This window comes from Sphaeramia orbicularis, chromosome 15 (genome assembly GCF_902148855.1).
Source record: "Sphaeramia orbicularis chromosome 15, fSphaOr1.1, whole genome shotgun sequence".
NCBI lineage: Eukaryota > Metazoa > Chordata > Actinopteri > Kurtiformes > Apogonidae > Sphaeramia > Sphaeramia orbicularis.
In genome coordinates this window covers 16,979,676-17,005,318 of record NC_043971.1, presented here as the reverse complement: position 1 = coordinate 17,005,318, position 25,643 = coordinate 16,979,676, and the positions used below count along the sequence as shown (strand labels likewise).

General features: G+C 34.4%; 1 protein-coding gene and 1 long non-coding RNA gene across 2 annotated transcripts; both read left to right on the top strand.

Annotated features, from left to right (window-relative positions):
- Nucleotides 1-4,859: 4,859 nt before the first annotated feature.
- LOC115433733 (opioid growth factor receptor-like protein 1) lies at nt 4,860-22,887 on the top strand. Its single transcript, XM_030155197.1, has 7 exons — nt 4,860-5,169; nt 10,988-11,074; nt 12,947-13,025; nt 13,313-13,391; nt 13,752-13,818; nt 16,538-16,683; nt 21,983-22,887. The coding sequence occupies exons 1-7, from the start codon at nt 4,993-4,995 to the stop codon at nt 22,515-22,517; spliced, it is 1,170 nt and encodes a 389-aa protein (XP_030011057.1). The 5' UTR covers nt 4,860-4,992; the 3' UTR covers nt 22,518-22,887.
- Nucleotides 22,888-23,684: 797 nt separating this feature from the next.
- Nucleotides 23,685-24,230, top strand: LOC115434252 (uncharacterized). The gene is made up of 2 exons (XR_003937494.1): nt 23,685-23,807; nt 23,849-24,230. It is a non-coding gene; the product is annotated as an uncharacterized LOC115434252 (long non-coding RNA).
- The last annotated feature ends 1,413 nt before the right edge of the window (nt 24,231-25,643 follow it).

The following is a 25,643-nucleotide window of genomic DNA, read 5'->3' as shown; positions in this document are numbered from 1 at the left end:
TTCCATAACATTGATTCTCCAGTAAAACCCATGGAGTTGGATCAATGACAGTGGATGGAGACGTTTTTAGAAAAGTTTTTATGAAAATCTACATGATTTGTGAATTAAATGTAAGAAAATACAAGATTTCCACCGAAAAAATGCAAAATACAGAGGATAATATTATAAAACAAAACAAAAAAAATGGTGATAAATCAGTTTAAAAAAGGTAGAAATAAAGAAACATTCATTTGGGAACTGACACAAAAGTAGCTCTGGGTCTTTATGGGTTAAACATGATAGTGACATAGTGAAGCGTTCCTATGCAGGTTTTTTTCTAAACAGATAATAAAAGAAGTAAAAGTGCATCCAAGTGTAAAACCCAGGTCATATGTCTGGAAACCACCACCTCAATCATGAGACTGAACTTTATAACTTTTTACCAAGTAGGAAAAAATACATATAAGCAGTTCCTGATAATTTCATTGTTTTCCATATCACAACTACATGTATAGGAATTTGGTAACAGGAAGTGGTTGATGATCATTTAGGAATCTGACATTTTTTATGTTTTGTTGCATAAGAATAAAAACAAACTGGTCTAAACACGAGTCCTGTTCATCGGCCTTTGTTCCTGGTGTGACTTTGATAATCTCGGGGGTACCATAACCTCCTCATGTCCCTGATGCCACGTGATGCAGCTCTGGTCCTGATGCTGATGTACCCAGGACAGTGTATGATGGGTAGTTCATGCCACGTGGAGGCAGGCGCAATAGATCTAATTCATTCAAAATATTCAGATGCTATGAAAATCACGTTGCATATGTTATATTTTTTTAGATGTACTGCAGAAAAAAAGTGGTTTGCTTTATTTTGTGTCCAGAATATCTTTAAAAGTAACTCAATTTAACTGTTGCAGCTTTTACTCTAGTGTTGCCATACACTGTAAAAAAAAAAAAAAAAATTAAAAAAATCTGTAATTTAAGAGAATTTTCACTGTTTATTTTACAGATTTTTCCAGTATTTTTAAGATACAGGAAAATATCAATGAAATGACAAAAATAGACTGTGATTTTACATGTCAAATGTAAAATAACATGGAAAAAACTGTAACTGTGAATAACCATATTATTCAATGTTTAATAGCAGATCTAATATACAGATTAAGCTGTCTTCTTAGTATCCAAACTGCTCTATACACTGTAAAAAAAAAAAAAAAAGTTAAAAAAACAGTATTATTCCGGCAGCCGGGGTGCCAAAAAAATAGTGTAAGGGGAAAATAACCATCTCATAAAAATACGGTAATTTTCTATAATTAAAATAATGTTTTTTGCCCTAACTTTACATGAGATTTAGCTTTTCTTTTTTTTTTTGTTTTTTAACTTTTTAATGTCTAATAAAGAATATTTTCATGTATTAAAACAATCAAATTACACACACACACACACACACACACACACACACACATATATATATATATATATATATATATATATATATATATAAAATTTTCAATGAGACTAAGTTGCACAATCCACTGATAAAAACTGTATTTGGACAGTTTATCAGTGCTTATACATGTTATACATTCACAAAAATACATTTATTCAACATTTTTGTTGTGAAACCTCCTGTAATTACACAAGATATTTGTCAATTAACAAACAAGTCTTGTTAAACTTACAGAACAAATACTTCTTTTATGGTTAATTGTAAGTAATTTTAACTGGTTTTAATTTTTTTTTTTGTTTTGTTTTGTTTTACAGTATTAAACTTTAAATTAACAGTTTAATCTCATAAATAGAAAAGAAATAGTTGTGAAATTATGATACATTTGTAAATGTATTTTAACTGTATTTTTCTGTGAAAAAAGAAAATTTTTCTTTTAAATTTTTTTTTTATTTTTTTTGGTTATTCACAGTTACAGTTTTTTTTGTGTGGTTTTTTTTTACATTTGACATGTAAAATCACAGTCTATTTTTGTCATTTCATTGATATTTTCCTGTATCTTAACCCTTTCATGCGTAGTGGTCTGCAGTGGACAGCTATTCTCCAGCTGTTCTCTTGTATATTCATGGATTTTGTTGTTCCCAGTTCCATATCAGCCAACACAGTGGACACTCATGCATTATCCCATACATTGCAATTCATACCATTAGTGTAACTTTGCTGTTCTTGAAAAACCTGATCTGCACTAACATGCTTGAGTGTAAATCAATTGTTGTTGTTATTAGACTGTAATTAACAGTTTTGTTTTGTTTTTTAAAGAAAGTTTTTTTTTTTCTTTTGCATATTATTTCCATAAAGTGAGTGATGACTAGTATTAGAGTTTGTTAAAATGTGAGAAAACATCAGATTTGCTGAATTAAAATGTTCTTATTTCACAGTTTTCATACAGTAGATCAGTTATCTGTTTCTTTGCTGCAAAATTATAGACATGGTATCCAGCTGAGTAGACATTTTTGCAACTCCATGAAAAATAGATTCATATAAAAAATTTCAATCACTTTATTTTTTTAATGCCTAGAGTACAGGTGTCAAACATGTGGCCCGGGGGCCAAATCTGGCCCGACAAAGGGTCCAGTTTGGCCCTTTGGATGAATTTGTGAAATGCAAAAATTACACTGAAGACATGAACAATCCTTTTAGTTCAGGTTCCACATTCAGACCAATTCAATCTCCAGTGGGCAGGATTCAGTCAAATACTGTCATAATAACATAGAAATAATGACAACTCCAAACGTTTCTCTTTGTAAATGTAAATATTTTCATGTATTTACACTAAAACAAAGTAGAATTTTGCAAAAAATGTGAATAACCTGAACAAATATGAACAACCTGAAACATCTTAAGAGAAGTAAGTACAATTTTATTCTGTTATTAAATGTTTTGTGTGTTTGTAGATCCACTGTGACCTGTAAGTTATAATGAACATGTGGAAATGATAAACTGAGGCAGAATAGTGTTAAAATTACATTTATTTTTTCAGTTTGTTCATGTTATTCACATCTTTTGAAAGGATAGTTTGTAGATGTAAACCTTTTCAAAATGCACATTTACTTTTTTCGCTCTGAAACATAGAGAAAAGTTTGGAGTTCACTGTCAGCCCAGATAAGTAGAGTTTACTCCAAAAATTTGAGGCAAGTGATTGCACTTAAATGATTTGAGTAATGAATGACTAATCAATTGGTTTAAGAAGGTGCAACTTTAATGCTAAAAGTATTGAACTTAAACTATTAAGTAGAAAACGCTAAAAGACAAGTTATTTGTACTTTAAATCTGTTGTAAAATCAACCCCACTATCCAACCATTCAACTCAACATTTTAAGTTACACTGACAAATTTTCTCAGTTGCAGCCAGATTAATTTATCATTGATTAAACTTTTTTTTTACGTTAATCAAACTCATAATCTTATTCTTGACCATAATAGTTACAAAATTAATCAACTTTGTACATTGTAGCATGAACGGAAGTTAACTTAATATCATTTGTCAGTACAAGAAGTACTTACAATTTGAGAAAATCTTAAAAATACCATTATACAATAATAGTCTCAGATGAACAGGAAATCCATTGTTCTTCCTCTGGCTCTGACTCATGGTGCAGCTCTACAAAAATAAAAAAAACAAACACAAAAAGGCCAATAAACACTGACATACACACATTCAATCCAAATTAACACTAACACCACAACCCCGCTGACCCCCTGCACAGAAAAATAACACATTTTCAACAACATGCCCAATACCCACAATGCAATGCGAAGATAAAAAGGTGTGGTCATGACTAAAACTTAGTGATTTAAATCCATTCAACTTAAATTTTTTTGTACTTTCAACTATGTCTACAAATTAGTAGAATGTACTTAACATTTTATAGTAACATCATAAAACTTAAATCATTTAAGTGCATTGTAATTAAAGCATTTTAGTAAATACAAATTCCGGGCATTATTTATATATTATTATGTTATTATTTTACTGGTTCGGCCCACTGCAAATCTAATTTAGCTGAATGTGGCCCCTGAACTAAAATAAGTTTGATACCCCTGGCCTAGAGGAATAAAAACACTTAGGAAAAAACATCTTGATTAAAGCTATACCTACCGATGTGGCATGTCTCACAGCACTTAGCAGAAGTTTGAACATGAACAACTGTTCATTCCAGTCCAGTACAGATGACTTCCGGACTTTTATCTCCATCCTTCATTCATCAGACTCCCGTTTCTTCCCCTCAGTTGTCGTTTCTGTTCATAAATCCGTTTTTTCCCTTCCACATGTGCATGTCAGTTCTATCCAAACACATCCTAGACAGTAGACTGTGGTCAGTGACAGGAGAAGCAGCGCGAATGAAGCGTCAGATTCAGTGGTACACATATCGGATGTGAGGTGGCGATAATGGATCGAATGCTGGACAGCCGTAATGGATGATTGACAGGAGGCTCAGTCAGGTTCGGCCAATTATTTTATTCGGACCGACTAAAATGATTGGTGAGACTTTTATTAGAAATATATGAGAATTAAATATTTTTGAGTTTCAATACCTGGTGGATTTCTTTTCCATTTTAGTTTGACACACACTTATTAGGAGCATTTTAAGATGACAAAAGAAAAGTGTAAAAATGCCACATCATACGGTATAGCTTTAAGGCTCTTTTAACTCATGCATGAAAGGGTTAAAAATGCAGGAAAAATCTGTAACATAAACAGTGGAGATTCAGTTAAATTACAGATGTTTTTTACAGTGTATTGACGACTCCAGTGTAAAATGGAGGGTGTATCTTTAAGACCCCCTCCTCTCTCTGTGTGGCACTGATCTGCTGTCATACACAAAGGCGCATCATCGCTGCTGATCTGGAAATTCCCTGTTCTACCATTTAAAGCTGCGCTCTGAGGGCTGTGTGCGCCCTGCGCTCCGCGGACACGCACTAACCATGTTCTGAGCCCAAGGATGGAGGGTTCTGCACAAACCACAGGAGCATAACACAGGTCGGCCGGTGCATGTTTTTTAAATGGGAAATCTGTTGGGCAGCTGGCGTTTCAAGGAGCCGAGCACCGTTGAGGAATGCGACTCGACGTGGGGATCGGACTCGGAGAGCGACGAGCCGGCGGCGGAGGATGACAGCGGCATCTCCGACTCCGTCAGCCCGGCGGAGAGCGAGCGGGCCGCCGGGGACGCGTCCCCCCAGGTACGGGACACACCATCCCTTATGTATTCCATAGTATGAGGCCAGTAGAAAAGGCAGGAGGCGGTGCGTAAAACATGTGTGTCACCAGCATCCACGGCACTGACAAGGCCAGGACACGGAAAGGGCACGGACAGGGTCGACCTGGTGTCTGTGAGGCAGAGAATGAAAGCCAAAACCTGATCAAATATGAGCATTTGATCACCCAAACTAAACAATGAGGGACTGTGGAGTGGGCAGAGCCACTGAACAAAGCAGGACTTCACTAATACTGAGACTGGAACTAGGATGGACCAGTGTTGTATCTGGCATCCAGATGGTTTTTACACAGAAACATTTTAATTGTTTTTTTTTTACTAAAATCTAATGATTCTGCTGTTTTTAAACTACCCTCCTTGCAACTTAAAGTAAAAAGTAAATATTTCATTCATTTAAGTGAATATTTGCTATATTTCACTTGTTTGAAAATACAGTCTTGTTGTCTTAATCGGTAAAAACATTCATTTGATTTCTGTGGACTTCATCAATACTGAGACTTGAACTAGGATGGATCAGTGTTATATCTGGCATCCAGATGGTTTTTACAGAGAAACTTTTTTTTTTTTTTTTTATCTAAAATCTAATGATTCTGATGTTTTTAAACTACCTTCCTTGCAACTTAAAGTAAAAAGTAAACATTTCATTTATTTAAGTGAATATCTGCTATATTTCACTTGTTTCAAAACATGCAAATCATCTGATAATCTACATTTCACCGGTTAAGTGTGTGCAAAATCACTTAAAATACAGTCTTGTTGTCTTAATCGGTAAAAACATTCATTCGATTTCTGGGAAGGATCAGCAGGAGTTCATCAATACTGAGACTTTAACGAGGATGGATCAGTGTTATATGTGGCATGCAGATTTTCACAGAGAAAAAATTTAATTTTTTAACAAAAATCTAATGATTCTGCTGTTTTTAAACTACTTTCTTTGCAACTCAAAGTAAAAAGTAAATATTTCATTCATTTAAGTGAATATCTGCTATATTTCACTTGTTTCAAAACATGCAAATCATCTGAAAATCTACATTTCACCGGCTAAGTGTATGCAAAATCACTTAAAATACAGTCTTGTTGTCTTAATTGCTAAAAACATTCATTTGATTTCTGTGGACTTCATCAATACTGAGACTTTAACGAGGATGGACCAGTGTTATATGTGGCATCCAGATGGTATTTACATAGAAAAAATGTTTTGTTTTTTTTTTTAACTAAAATCTAATGATTCTGCTGTTTTTAAACTACCCTCCTTGCAACTTAAAGTAAAAAGAAAACATTTCATTTATTTAAGTGAATATCTGCTATATTTGACTTGTTTCAAAACATGCAAATCATCTGAAAATCTACATTTCACCGGTTAAGTGTGTGCAAAATCACTTAAAATACAGTCTTGTTGTCTTAATCGGTAAGAACATGAATTAGATTTCTGTGAAGGATAAGCCGGACTTCATCAAATACTGAGACTTCAACGAGGATGGATCAGTGTTATATGTGGCATCCAGATGGTTTTTACACAGAAACATTTTAATTTTTTTAACTAAAATCTAATGATTCTGCTGTTTTTAAACTACCCTCCTTGCAACTTAAAGTAAAAAGTAAACATTTCACTCATTTAAGTGAATATCTGCTATATTTCACTTGTTTCAAAACATGCAAATCATCTGATAATCTTCATTTCGCTGGCTGAGTGTGTGCAAAATCACTTAAAATACAGTCTTGTTGTCTTAATCGGTAAAAACATTCATTTGATTTCTGTGGGCTTCATCAATACTGAGACTTGAACTAGGATGGACCGGTGTTATATGTGGCATGCAGATGGTTTTTACATAGAAAAAATGTATATATTTTTTTAAACTAAAATCTAATAATTCTCCTGTTTTTAAACTACCCTCCTTGCAACTCAAAGTAAAAAGTAAATATTTCATTTATTTAAGTGAATATCTGCTATATTTGACTTGTTTGAAAACATGCAAATCATCTGAAAATCTACATTTCACCGGCTAAGTGTGTGCAAAATCACTTAAAATACAGTCTTGTCTTAATCAGTAAAAATATGAATTAGATTTCTGTGAAGGATCAGTAGGACTTCATCAATACTGAGACTTTAACTAGGATAGACCAGTGTTATATGTGGCGTCAAGTTGGTTTATTTTAGCAAGAAATGTTTTAATGTTTTTAGTGAAATCCAATGATTCTATTATGATCCTTGCAGCGTAAAGTAAAAAGAAAACATTTCATTTATTTAAGTGAACGTCTGCTATATTTCTCTTGTTTCAAAACATGCAAATCATCTGATAACCTACATTTCATCGGCTAAGTGTGTGCAAAATCACTTAAAATACACTATTATTGTCTTAATCGGTAAAAACATTAATTCGATTTCTGTGAAGGATAAGCTGGACTTCATCAATACTGAGACTTTAACGAGGATGGATCAATATTATATGTGGCATGCAGCTGTTTTTTAGCCAAAAATTTTGTAATATTTTAAGTAAAATCCATTGATTCTATTATTGTTCAACTATCTTTCTTGCAACGTAAAGTAAAAAGGAAATATTTATTCATTTAAGTGAACATCTGCTATATTTGACTTATTTCAAAACGTGCAAATTATCTGAAAATCTACATTTCACCAGCTAAGTGTGTGCAAAATCACTTAAAATACAGTCTTATTGTCTTAATCAGTAAAAACATTCATTACTTTTCAGTGAAGGAGCTTCTGAAAATCAAGAATGAGTAGGTTTCTGTGTCTCATAAATCATTTATACCCCACCACTACGCTCACATCAGTTACTTCAGCTTTTTTATAACATTAAATATATTCCTTATAGAACCTTATATTCAATATTTCCACTCATGTGTAATTTATCTGAAACAGACCAATCAATAGCTTTGGCCATTAATCGATACAGAAGATATGTTTGGTATTGGCATTATTCCAAGTGGTATCTAAACCAGAAATACTGATTTTACAGGAAAATAGTAGCTCAATGTAAGAAATTACAACCCCCCACTTACTACACTTGATTTTTATTTTTTGATGCATTACTTGGACCTTGGCGTTGTATGATTATTTTTTATTTAGATATTTATTACTTTTATATAAATGTTGAGCTAAGAAACTGAGATATAATCATGTATAATATGTTTTTTAGTGTCATCCTTCTTCCTGTTTCACATTATTAATAAATTGGACTGAAAAAATACACAATCGGTCGACCTTGTGCAACCCTCTGTATATATTCATTACCACCCCCCCCCCCCAAAAAAAAAAAGGGGAGGCAAGGGGTGTTGTTTTTAGTTCGGTTTGTTTGTTTATTTGTTAACACTCTAGCAGCAAAACCATAGGTTGAATTCATACCAAATTGGGTTTATAGATTGACAGTGACCCAGAATAGCTCTGATTAGATTTTGAGAAGAGTAGGTCAAAGTTCAGATTTTTTATGAATTTTTTAAATCTTTTTTTTTCCTCATTTACTTATAATGTGCAAAATTTCTAATGTCTGTAGCAGCAACACTATTCGGTGAATTCATACCAAATTGGGTTTATAGATTGCCAGTGAACCAGAATAGATGTGATAACATTTTGGGAACAGTAAGGCAAAGTTCACATTTTTTATGAATTTTTAATTTTTTTAAATTTTTTTTTTCCATTTACTTATATTGGGTGAAATTTTAAATGTCTGTAGCAGGAAAACTATCGGTTGAATTCATTCTAAATTGGGTTTATAGATTGACAGCGACCCAGAATAGATATGATACCATTTCGGGAAAAGTAAGTCAAAGTTGAACTTTTTTATGAATTGTTTAAATCTTTTTTTTTCTCCCATTCACTTATAATGGGTAAAATTTCTATTGTCTGTAGCAGCAAAACTATTGGGTGAATTCATACCAAATTGGGTTTATAGATTGACAGTGACCCAGAATAGATGTGATAACATTTTGGGAACAGTAGGTCAAAGTTCACATTTTTTATGAATGTTTAAAATCTTTTTTTTTCCCCATTTACTTATAATGGGTGAAATTTTAAATGTCTATAAAAACGTCAACTTTGTTTCAATTTACTTCAAACGTGGCACATATATAGAGGCGGTTGATATGCTGACATCAGCACACTTTAGACATGATGACATCAGCTGGATCGGTACCAAAATAAGCTGCAATACGTGCGAGGGGCGGGGTTTGTTGTTTAGATTTACATTTAGTAGCTTGTGTAATATTTCATTCCCTAGAACAGGGGTGTCAAACTCATTTTAGTTCAGGGGTCACATACAGCCTAATATGATCTGAAGTGGGCCGGACCAGTAAAATAATATAAATAATAGGATAAGAACTTTTGAGTGAAAAAAGTAAATTCCGTAATGAAAATGTTTATATCTACGAATTGTAATTGAACATAACATGAACAAATATGAACACCCTAAAAGTTTGTTAGTAAAATAAGTGCAATGTTAACAATATTACACCTTAGTTTATCATTATACATGTGAATCACAACTTAGAGATCACAGTATATTTACAAATACACAAAATATTAAATAACAGGGAGAATATTATTAAAATTCCACATACTTCTATTTAAGACATTTCAGATATTTACATTTTTTGTAAAAGGCTAGTCTGTAAATATAAACATTTTTGGTTAATTTTGCTTTTCTTTTTACAATAAAACAAAGAGACAAATTTACAGTTTTCATTATTTATAAGTTATTTTGATAGTATTTTACTGGTCTGCTCCACTTTAGACTGAAATGACCTAAAATGATTTTAACATCCTTGATTGTTAATATCTTCAGTGTAATTTTTGCATTTCACAAATTCATCCCAGGGGCCAGATTGGACCCTTTGGTGGGCCAGATTTGGCCCCTGGGCCGCATGTTTGACACCTGTGCTCTAGGCATTAAAAAAACAAAGTGATTGAAATTTTTTTTATGAATCTATTTTTCATGGAGTTGCAAAAATGTCTACTCAGCTGGATACCATGCCTTTAATTTTGAAGCAAAGAAACAGATAACTGATCTACTGTATGAAAACTATGAAATAAGAACATTTTAATTCAGCAAATCTGATGTTTTCTCTCATTTTAACAAACTCTAATACTAGTCATCACTCACTTTATGGAAATAATATGCAAAAAAACCCAAAATTTTTCTTTAAAAAAAAAAAACAAAAAACAAAACTGTTAATTAGTCTAACATCCTTGATTGTTAATATCTTCAGTGTAATTTTTGCATTTCACAAATTCATCCCAGGGGCCAGATTGGACCCTTTGGTGGGCCGGATTTGGCCGCATGTTTGACACCTGTGCCCTAGAATAATCTGTAATGGAAGACATATTCAGACGCTTTATTTAAGTGAAAAATGTACTGAAGATTTATTCAATCTATGCATACACTTAGAAGAATAAACAGTATTTAACTAGATAAATAAAATAATAGACAATATGACACCTGGGTTTGAGTGTAAAACAGTGATGGTACTGGATGGATATCTCAGTACAGGCCTTTCTGACCAGTGTAAATGAGCCTGACCCAGATTTTTATTTGAGAATCAGATCTAGTTTCCATCATCCTTTCTGTACCGTTTGTACGACGGCGTTGATAAGGATTGTCCTCTTTTGATGACAGCCCTGACCTCAGAAGTAAAGTCGGTGCTTTTAAATCAGCTGAATGGCAGATGAGCCATGAATTACTTAAAACTACGGATGTTTTTTTTGTTTCCAACATGCATTTCAACTCACTTTCTATGTCGTTTTTCTTGCTTTGTTCTTTTTCTCGTAGCTGAATGAGTCACCAGAGTCTGCTCCAAAGATGAAGAGGAGTTTCTACGCAGCCAGGGACCTCTACAAATACCGTCACAGCTATCCGGTATGCGAGAGAGAAATAATACCAAAAGCAAAAAAAAAACAACTGCTTTTTTCCCTAAACCAGGGGTCTCAAACTCATTTTCTTTCAGGGGACGCATTCAGTCCGATTTGATCTCCAGTGGGCCGGACCAGTAAAATAATAGTATAATAACCGATAAATAATGACACCTCCAAATTTTTGTCTTTGTTTTAGTGCAAAAAAACCCCATTGAATACTTACTTTTATAAACTATCCAAACAAAAAAGATGTGAATAACCTGAAAAAACTAAAATTTCTTAAGAAAATTAAGTGCAATTTCAACAATATTATGCCTCAACTTATCATTTCTACATGTGCATCATGGATCGGATCTACAAAGACACTAAACACTTAGTAACAGGCAGAAAAATGATTGAAATTGTGCTTAATTTTCTTTAGACATTTCAGGTTGTTCATGTTTGTTCAGGTTATTCACATTTTATTGTGACAGGATAGTTTGGAAATGTAAATATTTTCATAATTTAATGTTATTTATTGCACTAAAACAAAGACAAACATTTAAAGTTGTCATTATTTATCGGCATAATGTTATATTATTTTTTTCACATCAAACCGAGAAGAAAATATGGAGTCATTATTTTTTGTAGGTTATTCTGCTGTTATTATTTTACTGTAGATCATATTAGTCTGTATCAGTGGCGGCTGTCGTCTTTCAAAGAGGGGAAGCTCATTGTCGGCTTACATTAAAAAAAAAAGTCAAGTTATTTAAACATAAATTCGGCCCTCCGTTCCTTTTTAAGAAAATGCTCAGTGACCTTATCGTACCAACTAAACAAGAAAACGTTGAAATTATGATAAATTGAAACAAGGAAGTACAATGAGTGTGTTTTATTTACAGTGCAAGAAATGAACAACTAATTTCGTAGTGGTTTCTCTCTTGATTTCACAGCAGAATGTGCGACGGTATTAAACTGAACTGTGTCAGTGAAGGAGTAGATCTCAGAATAGCTGTCAATCAAACAGGATTCAGCCTTTCGACTGATCCTCCAATCAGCACGTGGAAGCCCAGCATCCAGCCCAGCCAAGCTCCGCCCACAGCTCCATTCACCCCCAGAGATGCCGAGCGTCCGGGGCCGGGACAACATCGTGGCATTTATCCAATTACCGTCCTGTTTTGAGGCAATGAAAAAAACTGTTCCACTCAGTCCCATTGAAGTGCATGGACGCTGAGCGTCTACGGACAAATGCACTGAGCAGAGATCGAATGAGAAAACAGCGCAACAGGAATGTATGAGAAGTGAACAACATCGAGTCCGTTCATTTGTGATAAAACTGATTCTGAACGAACTCGTCTGTGAGATGAACGTGTTCTAACACATTTGTAGTCAATGAAATGTCAACACAACTGTACATATTTGACCATTTAATTTTCGTAATTTTAGGGGAAGCCGGGCTTCCCTTGCAGTCTATGAGAAATCGCCTCTGCAACACACACTGATTCATTCAACACAATATCATTGAAACCTGACATAAATAATGACTTGACATTCATCATCATAATTACAGATTCCGACTAATATAATTTTATTTATCTTTTTTATCATGATAGCATTTTTTGCCATATTGTTCAACCCTGTGTCAGTCTGCGCTTCCACGTTTCCACGACTGCAAGGGGCTTCCCTTGCAGTCTATGAGAAATCACCACTGGTCTGTACGTGGAACCTGAACTAAAATGAGTTCGACAGCCTTGACTGTGGAATTTTTACACTTTGCAAATTCATCTCCCGGGCCGCATTGGAACCCTTGGCATTTGGCCCCCGGGCCGCATGTTTGAGACCCCTGCTCTAAACAATGGCACATTTTTTAACTTTTATTGTTTCTATTTTGGTGTAGAATTATAAAAAGTCCAGGCAGCCCAATGAGTACCGCAACCTTCGCTTCTACCTTAACAAGATCCCTCTAGTACCTGATGGTGAGCGCACACAAACACACACTCCAACACAAACACACACTTCATACACATTACCCTGCCTACTCTGTGGAGAGAAGTGGTGTTGGCTTTGGGCTCAGTGAGTTTTGTTTGGCTAAAGGTCATGTTTGACTGGGAAAGACCAGCAGATTAGTGGACTGATCCAATGTTTAAACACTCTCTGTCGCTGTCTCTTCCACACACACACTCATATATATGCACACACATGCACACACACATATACCCAGGAACAGTGTGCAGCAGCTAATTAGCTCCCTGTCTTTTCTCAGGAATCTATATCGAGGAGATTCTGACGAAGTGGAGAGGCGACTATGACAAACTGGAGCACAATCACACCTACATTCAGTGGTGAGAACTTTCAGACTTTCAGACCCACTGGTTAAAAATGGGACATAAAAGCCAGTAGATGACAACTTATGTAGGAGGATCTAATAGCATAAATTAAATAAAATGCCATTATTACGTACTCATTAGTGTATAATCATGCAAAATTTCAAAACCATTGTGTTTTATCTGTAGAGGGAGTGTGTACCCCATCATGTACCCCCACCATTTTTCTACATTAACTCAGAATAAACTTCAGTGCTACTTTTGTGGTAGTTTAAATTTTTAACCTTTAAGTGATTTAAGTTAATTAAGTGATTAAGTTAATTCTGTTTATGCATTAAACATAAATGCTGTTTTTTTTTCTTCTTTTCTGTGTTTCAGGCTGTTTCCATTAAGAGAACAAGGGCTCAACTTCTACGCACATGAACTGACTCAGGACGAGATAAAAGTAAGACACAAAACGAGGGAATAAAAACAAACACTACGCAGTCGTCAGTTTGTGTGTATGATTTGTTTACATGGATATTATTATTATTATGGGTGTAGGGTTGTCACTGATCATTTTAAACTTTTTTTTAATATTGATTATTTTCATCTCTGCCTGTGAAACATGTCTTAAAAGAAAATTGTTATTCTCATTGTTATAACTCATGTTATATATTTACTATATATTATCATTCAGTTACACCAGTCAGCCTTAATATTCTGACCATCGACAGGTAAATTGGTATTAATTTAGATTATTTCATTACAGTGGGATCTGTCAGTGGGTTGGATATATTAGGCAGCAAGTGAACATTTAGTCTTTGAAGGTAATGTGTTAGAAACAGCAAAACAATAAAACAGTGAAAGGTGCTAATGTAATGAAATAAAAAATATTATTACCACTTATCTTGTTCTTATATGTTATGGCTGATCAGTGTAAGTGTTGAATTATACACTTGTCTCTGTTATTTTTGTTACTTGTTAATGGAAAAATGTCACCTTCATTATTGGCAGAGATGAGAAGAATCATCAAGTTTCTCTACAGTAATCAGTAGGAGTCTCTTTCCTCTATTCTTTTTTTTTTTTTAACCCTTTAACCCCTGACATGTCTGTGGTGGGCGTTTAAAAAAAAAAAAAAATCATTAAAAATTCAACTGTTTGTTCAATAGGAAAAATTTCAAAACATGCTGATAGAATAGACCTTGTTTCTTCCATAGACATCTGAGCATGCTCAGTGCACCCCCCTCCCCCCGCCTGTGAAATGGGGAGCAAAACTCGCTATAAAAATAGACAGTTTGTTCTTTTCCTTGTGTGTTTTTTGTTTTTTGTTTTTTTGCAGTGTTGGCATGATTTTCCTTTTTTTTTTTTTTTTTTTTTTTTTTTTAACTGCATTTTTAACGAGTTTTAACCGTGAAACTCTTGTTTGGAGTTCAACCAAGTGCCAAAAACCACCTGATTTAGAAAAAAAAGAGCCCCCAAACAAAAATTATTATGCCAAAATTCAAATCCTTGTATTTGTTCAGTGTGTTCCAGTTTCCAGTTCATGTTCAACATCCTAAATCTCTTACTGATGTACATTCTGAGGTCAGTGTACCTTTTGGTAGTTGGATTTTCTTTTCTGAAACAAAAGAAAAACTAGTGGTTAATTGGTTTTTGTTTTAAAATAGAAGAATTAAAATTGAATTTTAAGGTGTTTTTCATTTTCAGTGTCAAAACAGATAAACCCAATTTAAAAAATTGATTTTCGTTTTCTCTTTCTAATAACAAAAAAGAAAGTTACTACCTGACAGAAGTGGAAAAACGGACCAAAAACGGCTGTTTTTTTTTTTTTTTTTCTGAGACCAGGTGTTGTCATTTTCAAGGAAACAGTGCTAATGCCAAGGTCACAAAGATTCTTCTGAAAGATGCGTTTGTACGAATCTTCCAGTTCGTACGACATCTGGAGTTTGTAGACATGCTCCCTCCATGAATGTCTTCGAACTCCAGATTTTGAACAAACTAGAAGATTCATACAAATCCACCCGCACTTCTTCCTTGAAAATGACAACATCCGGTCTCAGAAAATGAAAAAACAGGTGGTTTGGTCTTTTTTCCATTTGTCAGGTAGTAACTTTCTTTTTTGTTATTAGAGACAAAGCGAAAATCAATCAGTTTTTAAAATGTGGTTTATCTGTTTTGACACTGAAAAACAAAAACGCCTTGAAATTCAATTTTAATTCTTCTATTTTAAAAAGACAATCAATTAACCACTAGTTTTTCTTCTGTTTCTGAAAAGAAAATCCAATTGCCAAAAGATACACTGATCATTTGAGTGCCTTATTAAGTCAAAACCTGTCAAACTTGAATTCCTCTCTTTGTCTTTTTCTTTTATTCCACCTGTTTTGACCCTAAAACACACAGTAAAACAAAACCACTGAAGAAAAGGAACACAAGCACAGACTCACTGCAGCTTTTATGACACGGAAACAGATGCAAATTCAACCTGTTTGACTAAAATAATGTCTCAGAGGTTAAAGCAGTGTTTTTCAACCTTGGGGTCGGGACTCCATGTGGGGTCGCCTGAAATTCAAATGGGGTTGCCTGAATTTCTAGTAATTGATTAAAAAAAAAAAAAAAGACTAAAAAAATATATGATGAGTTGAGAGAGACAATCTCAATCCATAAAAGACATGACAAACTGTGAAGCTGAAACTGAAGCACTGTGGTTCTGTTTATCTTTCAAATGTTCATTGTGGTCAGTTTCAGATGCTGCAGCTCTTTCATAATTCATAGTTTGAGTTCTTGTTTGTTCAGTATTAATTGTCAGCCTCGTAAATCCAAGCTGGACTGACTGTACATATCCTGACCAAGGAAAATAAAATTCTCCCTTTGTGCAGTAATCTACACCTGGCTTTTCTGCCTCCGTCCACAATAATATACATTATATAGACTAAATGTCATCTAAAATTAACGTTTTTTTGCAACTTGGTATAGCAAACTATTACATGATCAAAAACAAAATAATTTTAGCAAAAAAAAAAAAAGGCTCCATTTTGAATGTCTGGGGTCGGCAGAAATTTGTGATGTTAAAATGGGGTCATGAGCAAAAAAAGATTGGGAACCACTGGGTTAAAGGGTTAATTAGTCTTCAAGTACACTTTTCGTACCTAAGTGTCTGACCTGCTTATGTCAAATCCCGTCAGGAATTCCAAAGCACTCGGGAGGCGAAGCGGAGATTCCTGGCCGCCTACGCCCTCATGTTGGACTTCTACGGCATCAAGCTGCTGGATAAAAGTGGGAACGTGGCTCGGGCTTCGAACTGGCAGGAGCGCTTCCAGCACCTTAATGAGTAAGTACACCCACACACATATTAACACAGTGTGAAATAGTTGGGGCTATAAAATTGCAACCGACATTAGTGTGAAGTTATCGCTTCATTGCTGTTTGCTGCTTTTGTGTACTTTTAGCAGAGCAATTACTCTAAATCCTTCGCAACTTAATTGTTCTTCTATCAGCAGCCGCATGTGAAAACGGCATATTTTAAGTCAACAGACAGATGGTTAAGGGGTAATCTGGAGGCTGTTTTGTGTCTTTCACATCCTATTTCGATGGCTTTTTGGCCTAAGAAAAGTCATTGTGTTTTTCTGGCCAAGGAAACACCTGATTGTCACACACTATAGTTTCCTCCTACACAACAAGGACTTGGTGTTTTTAGTTTTATCTGTACACTACTGACCATGTGATGGTGTGGTTTTTATCCAGAGTAAAGCAAAAAGCCAGGTCTCCAACATAATGCAGGTGCTCAATATTTGCATCTGTCGGTCTGGCTGTTGCTGATGTGAGGGGAAAACATGAAGTAAAAATAGGATGTACTGAAACTAAACTAAAAATAAGTAGCATGGATGTTGAACTGTATTCCTCAGTGAACATATAGTTTATTACAAAATAATAATAATAATAATAATAATAATAATAATAATAATAATAAAAAGCTGCCAATTTTGAGAACAAGCAAAACACTCTCATAAAGACTAAAATGAAGGATTATCAAAAAACAAACAAACAAAAAAAAACTACAATACCTACTTCAAAAATTGAATAAAACAAAGACAGTATGTTTTTTATGACAGCGGGCAAAAATCGTATAATAATAATAGGTGTGAATGTGTGAGTGATTGGTTGTTTGCCTCTTTATGTCCAGGTTGTTACTGAAAATGAGAATCAGTTTTCAACTAATTTACCTGGTTAAATAAAGGTAAAATAAAAATAAATAAATAAATAAAAACCTGTCAGCATTTCTAATAATAATAATAATAATAATAATAATAGCTTTATTTGTATAGCACCTTTAAAAGCAAAGTTTACAAAGTGCTTTGACAGACGGCACAACAGCAGGATACAAGAAGCAAGTAAAAACACTAAAACAGAAGCAACACAATAAGAGATGTGTATAACAAATGCAAAAAAATATGGTACTTCGAATAAATTAAGTGAATCGGAGTAAAGAGGGCAGGGAGAACGTAACATGATGCTGTCAAATCAGCGCAAAAATGAATAAATGAGATAAAACAACATCATGTATGAGAATATAAATTAATAATCAAACAGGATAAAAATCACATTTAAAAAATTAAAATGAAAAATGAAAAAGAGACAGACATCATATAAAAGCAAGTCTAGAAAAATGTGTTTTAAGAAGTGATTTAAAAGATGTTACTGATTCCACAAGCCTTAATAATTGTCCTTATTGGACACAGCATAATGCAACAGTTTTTTCAGATGCAGTTTTTTTTTTGTTTTTTGTTTTCTTTTTATGGACAACCCTTTGCAGTGGACAGCATTTTTTTTTTTTTTTTTTTTTTTTTTTTTAAGTAAAACTGTGAAACTCTTGTCCCCTACAAAGACAAAAATGCATTGCAGAATCTAATTTTTTTTTTTTTTTACTCAAATAGTCTGAGAAGAAACAAGACTTCTCTTCCTCCTCTTGTCTTTGTTTATAAAGTCTAAGACTTGTCAGAAGAACATGGGTCTTTTCAGAGACTAGGCGAGTTGACAGAGCTGACAGCTGTAATGACCAGTCGCTGACTCACTGAACAGACTCTATAACTCATCAGAGAAGCAGGACGACAGCTCATCTACCTGTGATATTTCACTTTTCCATGGTGCCACAAACCACTGTCATGTTGTCTATCTTTATATTCAGTCTATACTTAAGACAGAAGAAAACAAGAGGAAGGAGATATTTTTTTATTTTTTCCAGATTTCTACTATTGTAGCTGTAAAATAGGCACAGATAAATTCCCCCTACATCAAAGAATCATCAGTTTTAACCCATTAATGTGTCTGTTCCCAAATGAATTTTTCCCTATTTTTAAACTTTCTTAATTGATTGATCACCATTTATTCTAATATTATGCTCGATATTTTGCATATTAAAGTGAACATCAGGTATCTTCCTGTATTTAATTAACTGATCATGTAGATGTTCATAAAAACCCAGATTAAAGTTGAGGGTTATTATAGCAAAAATCCAATTCAACTTTATTTGTAAAGCACTTTAAAACCAAAGTGGACCAAAGTGCTGTACAGGATAAATAAAACCAAAATAAACGAATAAAATACAAGAATAGATTAAAAGACATAGAACTGCACAAAAAAACAAAACAGTGCTGTCCAGAATAAATAAAACCTAAATAAAAGAATAAAATATAATAAATATAAGATAAGATAATAATATAATAGATATAATAGATTAAAAGATAAATGTAAATACTGTCAAATGAGTTCATTCTAATTTGGTTTAGGTCTATTTTGTTCATTGTTCTGTCTTGAAGTCAAAGGAGAGGAGTGTGTATTTAAAACGTTATTTGATGTTGAGAATGAGGGTAGGATTAAATAAGTTTTTCTTCTTCCCGCTCCTTTTCGAGTGTAGATGAACGATTTTGGAATTTTGAATTTGCATGTATTCTGTAAATGCTCGAAATAAACAAACAAATGAAAAATGAAATGAATGAATGAAACAACATAAAAAACAACAAAAAATAAGAACAACTAGAAAAGCACTCGGAGAGTTCAGACCTCCGCCAAGGCAGATCAGCCCCCCCCCCCCCCCCCCCCCAATCACTGCCAACATTTAATCGTTTCCTGAAATTTTGATCCAAATCCGTCCATAACTTTTTGAGTTATCTTGCACACAGACAGACAGACAGACAGACAGACAGACAGACAGACAGACAGACCAACGCCGGCAAAAACATAACCTCCTTGGCGGAGGTAATAAACCACTACCAAATAAAACACTACAATAAAACTAGAACAGGACTAAGACATTAGCTCTCAGGCAGATCAGTCCCGCCCTCCCCCCCTGGTCAACATTTCCTGAAAATTTCCTGAAAATCCGTCCATAGCTTTTTGAGTTATCTTGCTAACAGACAGACAGACAAACCCCATTGAAAACATAACCTCCACCGTAACACTTGGTGGAGGTAATAATACATTCAAACATCTCACATGGTTTCAAAAGCCAAGGAGAAAAATAGAGAAAACTGAAGAAAAAATGATGTTTGCAGTTAAATCTATCATTAATTGAACATAAACCAAGTGTCTCCATCCACTGTTATTTGTCAAACTCCATGGGTTTTACTGATGAATCAATGTTGTAGAAGATGACGGTGTTTCCATGTTCCCTACGGAGCCTCTGAACGTCCAAATGGGTCATATCTGATGACCATGAAAAGATGACAAACTGTATTTTACTCCAATTATTTACGCATATTGATAGGTTTAGTAGATCAACAGGTATTAAACATTACAGATGAGTGGTTGCCGGTGGATGTTTGGGTCTTTATGGGTTAAATCACAGGTGTCAAACATGTGGCCCGGGGGCCAAATCTGGCCCGCCAAAGGGTCCAATCTGGCCCATAGCATGAATTTGTGAAATGCAAAAATTATTGAAGATATTAACAATCAATGGTGTAAAAATCATTTTGATTCAGATTCTATACATACACATATAAACCAATTAGATCTCAAGTGGGTCAGACCAGAAAAATACTGTCATAATAAGCTATAAATAATGACAACTGCAGATTTTATCTTTGTTTTAGTGTAAAAAAAAAAAAAAAGTACAATTACATGAAAATGTTTACATTGACAAACTATCCTTTTACGAAAAATGTGAATAACCTGAAGAAATATGAACAAGATGAAATGTCTTGAGAAAAGTAAAGGAACAAATTGTGTGTGGAGATAAAACAAATATCAAACATAATTCAGTTTAAAAAAAGATATTAAAAAAAAATGATTCTTGAGAGGTACAGTATTAAATAATGACAATGAGGCCTGTTTGTTTATGGATGATGCTGTATTGATAAATCTGCTGGAATTATTGAAGAAAATGGTTGAATTGTTGAGTCTGTATGACTGTACTGCCATGATCATATTGTTGGATGTAATTCAGTTACTGCATTATGTATTTGTTGTGGTTTGATGTTAAAATTAGGAAAATAGTATTGTTTGACTCTTGTATCAAGTTAGTGATAAAGGTGTAAAAGCACTGAGGGGTAGGATTAAATAAGTTCATACTTCTTCCTACTCCTTTTCGACCATGCAAAATTCAGACTTTTATGTGCTTGGAGATAGATTCTGTCCATTTGAATGTTTTATTTTGTTTTTATTTTGTTTTATTTTATTTTATTTTATTTTTTTTGCATGTTGGGAATAAATAAATAAAGACAAAGACAAAAGTAAAGGCAATTTTTTCAATATTATGTGTATTTGTAATTGTAATGTGAGCTGTGCACATGTGTAAATGATAAACTGAGGCAGAATATTGTTACAACTGCACTTGTTTTTCTTAAGACATTTCAAGTTGTTCACGTTATTCAGATTTTTAAGGAAACAATGTACATTTACATTTACATTTATGCATTTGGCAGATGCTTTTTTCCAAAGCCACTTACAGGGGAAAACCAATTAAATCAATCAATCAATCAATCAAATTTTATTTATGTAGCGCCAGATCACAACAAAAGTTATCTCATGACACTTTACATACAGGGGTTGGACAAAATAATGGAAACACCTTAAAAAATCAACAAAATATAATTTAATATGGTGTAGGTCCGCCTTTTGTGGCAATTACAGCCTCAATTCTCTGAGGTATTGATTCATACAACTTGTGAATTGTTTCCAAAGGAATTTTAAACCATTCTTCAGTTAGAATACCCTCCAACTCTTTTAGAGACGATGGCGGTGGTAATCGACGTCTTACTTGAATCTCTAAAACTGACCATAAATGCTCAAAAATGTTGAGGTCCGGGGACTGTGCCGGCCATACGAGATGCTCAACTTCATTAGAATGTTCCTCATGCCATTCTTTAACAATTCTAGCTGTATGGATTGGGGCATTATCATCTTGAGGTGAAGGTGTTTCCATTATTTTGTCCAACCTCTGTATATAGTTGGTCAAAACCAGACTCTAATGTAGATATAAACATTATCATATTGTAATTTTACTTTTTTCAGTGTTATTATTTCACTGGTCCGGCCCACTTGAGATTATATTGGGCTGAATGTGGCCCCTGAACAAAAATGAGTTTGACACCCCTGGGTTAAATAATCCCATTCACCATCTTTATTCATCACAGGTCCCAGCACAACTACCTGCGGATCACTCGCATCCTGAAGTCCCTGGGTGAGCTCGGCTACGAGGCCTTCAAGGCCCCGCTGGTTCGCCTCTTCCTGGAGGAGTCGCTGTATCACAACACCCTTCCCAACATGCAACACAGCATCCTGGAGTACTTTGTGTACACCATCCGCCTGCCGGCCACCCGCAGACGCCTGCTCCGATATGCCCGTCAACACTACAGGCCCGCCCACGCTTTCCTCTGGGGTCCGCCTCCTAAACGGCGAGGGGCCGGAGGGGGCGGTGCCGGTACTGTAGGCGCTGGAAGTAGCGGGATCAGAGCACCTGCTCCGACACCAGAACAGCAGAGGAGGGGTGAGGAGAGCGGAGGAATTATCATGACTTCCCACGATGCTTTGAAATGCCCGGAGCTGCTTGGAGGAGGGCTGAAAGGATGCGCGGGGCTCGGATCCAACGTGGTCGTACTGGACGGAACCTTAAGGATGGTGGGAGGTCGGGAAGAGAGGAATGAGTACAACGGGATTGGCTCTTTGTAGGGAAAAGAGTAGAGGGATGTTTCCAGGCAGGAATTGAAACAGGTCTTTTTTTTAGTAACACATTCAATTGTAAAGAAAAGAAATCTAGAATCACGGCAGTAATTGGACGTAGGGCTGGGTGATCTGATGACCTTATGTCGTGGACGAATTTGTGATATAATGGGCTTTTTGGAGGAATTGTATAGATTTCTCTGTTAAATGCATAAATAACAGAGCTGTTCAGACTCCTCCAGCATTCACCTCAAACGGCTCAATTACTAGTATAATTACTATATGATATGAGAGCATGGCATTATGTTTTTTTTTTTTTTTAGCATTTTTATTGTTAAACTAGTGAGTCAATTCAAAACCATTTAATTCTGCAGAAAAGGTATGGAAGTAAATCTGTCTCATCAGATTTGGAATTATAAAAGCCATTGAATTTCTAGCACTAAATATTTTTGCACTGAAATTAAATATCTGAGTTTTTTCGGCATCACATGACCAACCTAACGTAACTTTGTTGGCTGGCTGTTGGTTCAACTTGAGATAAAATCATTGCTTATCTTTGGTGTCCCGGATGTGTGATCTGAATGTTTTGCATCTGATTTTTTTGCATCTGAATTTTTGCAACTGAATTTTTTGCTTCTGAATATTTTTTATTCTAAATTTATGAACATAGTAAAATTTAGGGACAAAAAAATTCAGATACTTCATTTCAGTGCAAAAAAAAATTCAGATACTTCATTTCAGTGCAAAAAAAAAAATCAGATACTTAATTTCAGTGCAAAAAAAATTCAGATACTTAATTTCAGTGCAAAAAAAAAAAATTCAGATACTTAATTTCAGTGCAAAAAAAAGTCAGATACTTAATTTCAGTGCAAAAAAAAGTCAGATACTTAATTTCAGTGCAAAAAAAAATTTCAAATACTTAATTTCAGTGCAAAAAAAAATTCAGATACTTAATTTCAGTGCAAAAAAAAAAATTCAAATACTTAATTTCAGTGCAAAAAAAATTTAGATACTTAATTTCAGTGCAAAAAAAATTCAGATTCTTAATTTCAATGCAAAAAAATTCAGATACTTAATATCAGTGCAAAAAAATTCAGATTCAATGGCTTTTATAATTCAAAATCTGATGAGACAGATTTACGTCCATAAAAAGGAGTAAAAAAAAACCCCCAAAAAACCAAAAAAAACAAGAAGGATTCAAGTTATTATAACGCCTTGTTTTACTGCCAATAATGAAATAAGGATTGATGAATTAGCAATTTCAGATAGTGCATTGTAGTATCTGCAGATGACCGACGAGTGTGAGTCTAGTTTTATACAGATGTTTTACCAATTAATAGTGCAAAACACACTGTTAGAAATCTTTATTTTATTATGAGAAACGCAAAAATATTCATTCTGAAGCTGTGGCAAGAACAGAAATCATGCCACAACAGAAGCCCTTCGGAAAACTTTGGGAAAACCTCATGTAATTTGGATGTAATTAGCCTAAAATCCTCGTTTCTACATCAAAAGGTCGTCATATGATTTCATGACCAGACCGTTCAGCCCTAACTGTGCCACATTTCATCAGTCTTTTTTAATATGAGAGTGGAATAATTTCTGGTTAAGGGCTTTCCATTACCAACCCTATAATGTGTATGTAGCTGTTTTTAGTGAATATGAGGTGGAATAGTGGAAGGTTTATCTCCTGAGCCAAGACAAAACAAACTCGCCTTGGACCAAAAATCCTCAAACCATCGAAAGAAAAAGAGACTCAAAAGTGTGTTGCGCAGCTTTTCCTTATGAGGGCTATAAGCATAAACTAACCTGGACTGAAGATTGCCTTATTAATAACGTTGTTTTGAAAGGGTAGCAGATGTGAAATGTGTGTTACCGACACAAACCCATTTTTGGAACCAAAGGTATCTGCTGATTGGCTCGTTCTTTACGATGGTTTTGGGAAATAAGGTCCTGCTTTTTCCTCAACCGCTGTAAACACTGTACAGCAAAACTTAAAATGTGAAAAGGGAGTTCAGGGAGGGCACACATTTTTGTTAGGGGTGGGGGTTAAGTTCTTTGAAATATTACACTGGTCAACAAATTTATTGTTGAAGTTTTTTGAGCTGATTTAGGATAATTTTGGTGTGCTGAATCCAAAAATCACATTAATTTTGCTCAATCAGGTCAACTTTCTGAACTATGCTACATATTGGCTTTTTAACATTTTTGCTTACATTTATGGGCATTTTCACATCATATGATACAAAATTCTTTCATATTTCTTGCAATAAACAAGTTCTGAAGATTTTACTTTTGCCAATTTATGATGAATGGTTTTTTTAATATTACAGGTGAATGAAATGGCTTCGACTAGAAAATCTTGCAAAACTAAGCGTGACATATTCTGCTACATCTGCGGTGAATACACCATTGTACCTAACAGGAATCAAGTCACAAGTTTCATACAGTGTGCTTACCAATCTTATTTTGGTATTAATTATTAGATTTTGTGAGAAGATCAAATTTTTCAAAATAAAATTAGCAAAAAAACCTGACCTGATTGAGAAAAACAGATGTGATTTTGGATATAGCGATGCAAAATGGTCCTAATTCAGTTGAAAAAACCTAGACAACTTGCAAAAAACATTTTTTTGTAACCCAGTGTTATTAATAACAAGGGCAAGGGTGGTGGTGGTGGTGGTGGTGGTGGGGGGGGGTAGTTTTGTAATAGCAATACTTCAAAACCACAAATTTCGAGATTGACTTGAAATTCCTGTTTTGTAGTTGATCTTTGTTAATAATAGCTGGCACAACCCAATATTTATCTGCTTTGCATTTTTACTGTATAAAAGTTGATGGTAGGCACTCCAAAAATTGTACAGAACTGTAGAGCAAAAAATAAGATTTGTTTGTGATTTGGTATCTATCAGACACAGTTAAGAAAAAGAGGCTTTGAGTGACAACAGACGAAAACTAGCGGTTTTGTTGCTAATGGCTAAACACATATTTCATTAAGTGAAGGAAAGAGAAACAGTTGGAATCATTGTATTCCCCCAAATAATTTATGTCTTTCTCAACCTTTATTTTTATACCAAAAAAGTTGATAACTAGCCCATGAGCTAAATTAGCTAGGTAAAGGTATGGTAGCTAGGG

Excerpts from the sequence above, each read along its gene's own strand:
- LOC115433733 (XM_030155197.1), top strand. The coding sequence starts at position 4,993 with ATGGGAAATCTGTTGGGCAGCTGGCGTTTCAAGGAGCCGAGCACCGTT. Across the intron at positions 11,075-12,946 it reads AATACCGTCACAGCTATCCG|AATTATAAAAAGTCCAGGCA; the intron begins GTATGCGAGAGA and ends ATTTTGGTGTAG. Across the intron at positions 13,819-16,537 it reads TGACTCAGGACGAGATAAAA|GAATTCCAAAGCACTCGGGA; the intron begins GTAAGACACAAA and ends AAATCCCGTCAG.